Source organism: Meleagris gallopavo, chromosome 3 (assembly GCF_000146605.3).
Source record: "Meleagris gallopavo isolate NT-WF06-2002-E0010 breed Aviagen turkey brand Nicholas breeding stock chromosome 3, Turkey_5.1, whole genome shotgun sequence".
NCBI lineage: Eukaryota > Metazoa > Chordata > Aves > Galliformes > Phasianidae > Meleagris > Meleagris gallopavo.
Genome location: NC_015013.2, coordinates 41,450,039 through 41,456,928, shown reverse-complemented (window position 1 = coordinate 41,456,928; position 6,890 = coordinate 41,450,039). Strand labels below are relative to the sequence as shown.

The window sequence follows — 6,890 nt, the reverse complement described above, 5'->3', positions numbered from 1 at the left end:
TGTGGGGACATGACGGCCCGCCCCGCCGGCAGGAAACTCCCGCCGTTGCCTTACAAGGGCAGGCGCGGCTCTGCCTCCGCCCCCCGCGCGCTGGAATGCGGTGACCGCACCGCGCCGCACCAAGACTGCTCTCAGCGCGGGGGGGGTTGAACGGATAGAGAAAGGGCTCTCGGACTTCAAAGGACCGCAGTGAGAGCGGCCAGACGCCGAGCGGGAGAGCGTAATGAGATCCCTTCGCGCTGTGCCGCGCCGCTTTGAAGCGACGAGCCTCGCGGGTCCCCTCCGCCCCGGCGGGGATGGTCTCGCCCGTGCTTTCCTTCCTGTGTACCGGTTGGGCGGCGGCCGCTCGCTGTCCGGAAGCGCCGCAGCCGCCGCTTCGCATCGCCACGCTCTGACCCGGACTCGGTGCCGTCACCGCCAGGTGAGGCCGCAAGGGCGTGGGGGCTTTGGGCAGCCCGCGAGGGGCGGCTGGGGGCTGAGGCTGAACGTGGAGCAGCGAGACTTTCTGCCTGTAAGGGTATGCTGCTGCTGCTGCGGGCATGGCTGCGGGAGGACCGGCGGCCTCTCTGCCCCGCAGCCCTTCTCCAGCCGTTTCCTCGTCGCTCTGGCGAGCTCGCAGAGCTGGAAAAGCTTGGGATATCTGTAGGAGGCAGTTTTTGCTTTCATGCTTGTGTTTTGAAATAATTATGGCTATAACGAATTTGCTATTGGCTATAACGAAATTGCTCCCATAACGTTCTCATAGGTAAGCTTAGGGGGTGCGGGGCAGAGAGCAGACAGTGAGGTGGACTGAGAAGTGGCTGCCTGGCAGAGCTTGGAGGGTTGTGATCAGCAGCACAGAGTGGTTGGAGGCCTGTAGCCACTGGTGTTCTCCAAGGGTCGGGGCTGGGGCTCGTTTCATTTAACTTCGTCTTCGTTTGTTGCCTGGATGAGAAGATAAGAGTGCACTCTCATCAAGTTTGCTGATGATGTGATGCTGAGAGGAGAGGCTGACGCACCAGAAGGCTGTGCTGCCATTCAGCGGAGCAGAACCTGAGGAGAATCAACAAGGGCAAGCCCGAAGTCCTACATCTGGAGAGGAGTAACTGTATGCGTCAGAACAAGTTGGGGGCTGACCTACTGGAAAGGAGCTCTGCAGAGAAGGACCTGTACATGCTGGTAGACAATGGGTTGGCTGTGAGCCAGCATTGTGGGATAAGAAGGCCAATGGGATCCTGGGGTGCAGTAACAAGAGTGTGGCCAGCAGGTCGAGGGAAGTGATCCTCCCCCTCTGCTCCGCCCTAGCGAGGCCACATCTGGAGTGCCCTGTCTGGTTCTGGGCTCCTCAATTCAAGAAAGACAGGGAATTTCTAGAGAGAGTCTGGCGGAAGGCCACAGGGATGATGAGAAGCCTAGAGCATCTTATGAGAAAAGGCTGAGAGCCCTGAACCTGTTCAGCTTGGAGAAGAAAGGGCTAAGGTGAATCTTACCACTGCTTATAAATATCTAAAGGATGGGAGTCAAGTGGATGGGGCCAGGCTCTTTTTGATGGTGCCCAGCAACAGGACAAGAGGCAGTGGGCACAAACTGGAATACAGGAATTTCCACCTGAACATGAGTAAAATCTCCTTTACTGTAAGAGTGACAGAGTGCTGGAATAGGCTGTCCAGAGAGATTGTGCAGTCTTTTTCTCTGGAGGTATTTAAAATCCACCTGGATGCTTTCCTTTGCAACCTGCTGTAAGGGAACCTGCTTTAATGGTGGTTTGGACTGGATTATTTCCAGAGGTCCTTTCAAACTTCTATGATTCTGTGATATATTTTTTTATGACAGATCACTGTGGTTTTCACTCTACCCTGCAAGTGGAGGGTTTGGTAGTCATGAAAGCAAAGTATCACAGCAGGTTTTACAACCTATACAAGAAGTAGGTAGGAATTCTTAGTAACAAGGAAAATATTGAGATGGCCTTCAAGACTAGGTGAGCTAACAAAATGCTTTGGACAAGTGCCATCTGGTATGCATGGAGCTCTTACACAGAGCTGCTGTGGAGTGTGCTGGGAATTTTGGCTCTTCCAGACTCCCCCCCCAAGCCCTGAGAGCTGACAGGCTGTGCCTGATGCTGTAACCAATTGCATGGTGAGAACTTGGGAGCCAGCTTCGAAGATGACTTTTGAGCTTGTGGTGATTGAAGAGAAGGTGACTGTTATATCCTAGTGTAATTAATAATGTTCTGAAATAAGTGTTACAATAAAAGTCAGCAGTAAGTTTTAAAATGAGACTTTATTAGTGACTGTGATTGGTTTTATTTTGAATGATAAGCATTCATCATTATTATAAAGAAAATGTTGAAAATGCTAGGCTGTTTTCTGCAGCAAAACATTTGGTCAGAGTCTCTCAACAGATCCAGCCCCTGTTACCATTAATGGGATGTCAAGTTTTATTATCGCCTGGCTCAAGCTGTTTACTTACTCAGCTTTATCTCCTTCTGGGGTATATCTTTTCCCCAGAGGGGAGGAGCATAAGATGACTTCCTTTGTTTCTGTAGCTGGTTTTCCATTGCCTGCCTAAGCAAGTGCATATGCAAGTAACACAAAGCACCACAGTGCTACTACTGCCTCTCTAGTCCAGTGCCTGCAATGTACTGACTTATTTAGGAAGATTTTTACATGTGAAGAAAAGTTGTTGGAAATATCTTGTTTGAAGGACACAAGCTCTTACATTAGAAGTTTCTGAGTTTCCAAAACAATGCCCAGACAGATCGATGCTCTCTGTTAAACAGATGAAACTATGTGCTATCCAGCGTGAAGTATTTCCATTCGTTTTATCTACTGATATCTTTTGTTTTCAGTCTGAACTTATGCTATCTCAATTTCAGTAGTATGATTTATCTTTTATTTTTAATAAATGATCCAGTGAGTTTGTCAGATGAAGTCCCATCCTCTCCCAGATTAGTGAGTCTTGTGCTTGACTCCAGTGAAGTTGTCATTCATTCTAATTCACTTCTGTACACACAGAGATAACGCTGAGCACAAGCGCTTGGAACCTTTTCCATCGCAAGTTGATCTTTTTGGCTGGCTGAATTGGTGGCCTTGTTTTTTCTGAACATGTTCCAATTTATTGCCCTGCTTCTAATGGAATTTCCCAGATCTGCATGCAGATCTATTTCAGGCATAGCTGCACAGTCCTATGAGATGTTTCTCCATACACAGACTAACACTCAAAGGTCTCTGAGTGCAAGAGTTGTGTTCTCTCTATTCTCTGTGGCTGCCTCCCACATCTGGTTTAGAGAGACTTAAAAAATAGCATATAAGTAAAATGTGCTTTTTGTTTACTTTTTGTAGCTTTGAGGACATTGCCTGCTCTTTATTTTCAGAAAACAGTTACTAGTGGATGTTGTTTTGTACAGTGGAACTTATTGGTTATTCAGACTTTAACGGTAACTATGGGTGTTTTTACTCAGGTAGGAAAAAGACTGAAGCTGCACACAACTCTTGACTACAACTTGAAAGTGAACTCCCTTTATTGTCAGCTGCCTTCACTGGTATCTAGATGTCAGGAGTTCATATTTATTTGCTGAAACGTTGCTGGAGGCCAGGCGTTTCAGATAGCTTGCGGTCAGCAACTGTAATGCAGACAACCTCAGTGCTGCCGACTGATGCACAGTTGCATTTCATCAGCTATTTTTAGTTTGGGACATAATGGTTTGTTTTATACGTCAGAAGGACGTTGTGTATCAACCTAAGGTTTAAAAGGGTGGAAGTAGCAGAGGAGGTCACTAACGCTCTTTGTAGTCGTGTGGGGAAGGACATAACTATGGAATATCCTTTTCTGATCCAGACAGCTGGTACTGCATGCCATGTACCTGACATGAAGCAAGGTAAAATGCCTTTCCTTTAAAAACAAAGCAAAATCCAGAGGTAGCTGGATTTTGTCTATGTATTAGATTGATTGAGCACATAAGAGAGCTGCTCTGCTTATTGTATTTCTTAGGGATGAAGTCCGTTTAGTGAGTTCAGCCTTGCTTTTCAGGAGTCTAGCAGAAAAATGTAACTTGTGAGCAAACTCCTTGAAGTCAGTAGAACTGCGCTGTGTCTCTAATTAGAATTGCATTTCCAACAAGATAATTTTGAAAAGGAAGTTATAAAATCAATACTTGATGGTACATTGTCACAAGAATGTCAACATTGTGAAATTTACTGGAAGTGGTGCTTAAATTCCTTCTCTTTCAGGACAGCTGTGGCAAGTACTTTATGTAAATTCCAAAATCAAGGAGGGGAGGTGTCTGGTTAAGGTAACACTTAGCTGTGTGGATTATTTGCATTAAATAAACATACGGTCTCTTATTGTGCCTAAACTAAGGCCTAGATGTGTGCAGTACTTCCAGAAACAGTAGTAAACCAGGCTTACCTTATTCTGGTCCCTAGCAATACTGAGGTCTTTATTTTCACTTCTCATTGTTTGAGTCACTTTTTCATATTTGTATTATCAATAATAGCTGGCTGCTAGATGTGTATCTTTTCCCCTAAATAGAAGCAGTTAGCCTGAAAGTCTCATTTCTACCCAGATGATATGAATGCACTCAGAGGCAAGATACTACTTGTTAGCTTCTTCATTTGATAGCTTAAGGGAGACAGTGACATTCATATACTTGTGATATATAGAGCTGCTTAAAGATTTATGCAAATACTGAAATGTTTTTAAATGTTGATAATTTAAAAGAAACAATCTTTGAACTTGAACTAATAAGTCATTAATTTCAAAAAGAAGAAAGTATCCTGGCATTTGCATACTTATTCTGTAATAGTTAAACTGAATAAGGGATTAGCATTGCAGGGCTTTTGAACCAAGTCAGTATCCTTTTTCTAACATGATCCTCTAGCTCACTTGGAAAGAACTCCAGTAGAACTGGCTTGGCTGATCTTTGTTCCAGCACCCTGACCCCAGTGTTGGTCAACAACCTTCTTAAAAACATTGCTCTTTCATCAGGGTCATTCAGCATCGTGAGACCTTACTGCTCCTTCCACAGCAGTTATTCTAATCAGACTCTAAAATACATTTTTGCCTCCTAAATGTTAGTTTATCTTGCTTGCTTGATATATTTAATTGCTAAATACTATGTTGAGGGTAGCAGGCCCTTACGTCCTTCTTTGTTGTAGGTCAGTGATACCTCCTAACCTGCTAAATAGGTCATCTTAACTTGTATAAGAGGCAGATGGGGTAGTGAATCAGAAATAGAAGCACTAGGTGAGCTTGGTTTCAACAACTATGACTTGCTTTATTTAAAATGTACCATGCTGTTGATTTGAAGTATTATCTCCAAGTCCTGAAATACAGCAGGAGACAGTTGTATTTCTTGTTATTTGACTACAGTGTGGGTTTCAATTTTCCTTTATTGATCTTTCTCCCTAAGATCTTTTAGTGTGATTTATTAAGTCCAAATTTTGGTTTTGTTTTCTCCCTAGAGCCAACAGCCAACATGTCTAGCAAAAGGGCAAAGACAAAGACCACCAAGAAGCGCCCTCAGCGCGCCACGTCCAATGTGTTTGCCATGTTTGATCAGTCCCAGATTCAGGAATTCAAGGAGGCCTTCAACATGATTGATCAGAACAGGGATGGCTTCATTGACAAGGAGGACCTGCACGACATGCTCGCCTCTCTTGGTAATGTCGCTCTTCTGTTTACAGCTGCCAAAAGCATTTGTGCTATTGTAATTAAAACGCTGAGCTTGGGATAGCTTATGAGAGGTGTCCCAGATTGTATTACACTATTCAGGTAATTTTCATTTTTATTTTTTTTATTTTAGTTTGAAAGCTAAACCAGGAGTCTTTTTATTTGTAGGAAAGAACCCCACGGATGAATACCTGGATGCCATGATGAATGAGGCTCCAGGCCCCATCAACTTCACAATGTTCCTCACAATGTTTGGTGAGAAGCTCAATGGCACTGATCCAGAAGATGTCATCAGGAATGCTTTTGCTTGCTTTGACGAAGAAGCAACAGGTATGTGGGTGATAATTACTGATAAATACTTGTGTTCATAGAAGCAGTGATCAATTTTTACTATGAAATTTCTGATTTCTGCATGCTAAAAATTAGGCTGTGTTTCCTCAGCAGCTGAAATTATCTTCTTAAGCACTGTAACACTTAAGATCCCACACTTCTGCTTCTTCAGATTTGTTGTTCAAGATGGAGAAAATGTTAGTTGGGAACGGTGGTCTTAATTTTCGAACTTCAACTTCAATTTAGCAGCAACTTTTGTTAGGGGACTCATCCTTGTTTCAAAGCTGGGATGTTTTTATGAAAACTGTGTCTCTGTTAACAACGTGTATCCATATTCTCTCTGTTCACTTGCATTTAATGGAGAACAAAATTAATTCAAGAGAAAGCTGGTAATTGGAATGTTGAAAAAAGAATGGAATCTCAGCTTATATGAGATTGCTTGTTTAATAAACAATGCCAAAGTTGTGTTCTTTGTAACCTGTCTGGTGAATGTGAGCTTGTCCAGTGTTTTAAAATCAATTTGAAATGTTTCAAACATTATCATCCAACTCTTAGGAGATAAATGTCAAAACTTTCTTTCTTGTTTTCCCTTACATCACATTCTAGGGTTTATTCAAGAAGACTACCTGCGGGAGCTGCTGACCACAATGGGAGACAGGTTCACAGATGAAGAGGTAGATGAGCTCTACAGAGAGGCACCAATTGACAAAAAGGGCAATTTCAACTACATTGAATTTACACGCATCCTTAAACATGGAGCAAAAGACAAGGATGACTGAGCAAATCCCTGGACACCTGCAGATTCTCTCTACTTTACACTTATGTTTATTTTTGAGGGGGTTTTCCTGGTAGAACTTGTTGCATGCATTTAGCTTTACAACTTTTGCCTTTCTTAATGTATTTATCTATTC

At 43.5% G+C, this 6,890-nt stretch overlaps 1 protein-coding gene across 2 annotated transcripts; it reads left to right on the top strand.

The window, feature by feature from the left end:
• Window positions 1–297: 297 nt before the first annotated feature.
• LOC100548894 (myosin regulatory light chain 2, smooth muscle minor isoform) lies at window positions 298–6,890 on the top strand. 2 transcript variants are annotated; one of them, XM_003204968.4, is made up of 4 exons: window positions 298–421; window positions 5,442–5,639; window positions 5,818–5,979; window positions 6,586–6,890. In XM_003204968.4, the coding sequence occupies exons 2-4, from the start codon at window positions 5,456–5,458 to the stop codon at window positions 6,756–6,758; spliced, it is 519 nt and encodes a 172-aa protein (XP_003205016.1). In that variant the 5' UTR covers window positions 298–421; window positions 5,442–5,455; the 3' UTR covers window positions 6,759–6,890. The 2 variants fall into 2 exon arrangements, with proteins under 2 accessions (XP_003205016.1, XP_019469472.1); XM_019613927.2 differs by lacking the exon at window positions 298–421 and adding an exon at window positions 3,727–3,856 and having other exon boundaries at window positions 6,586–6,758.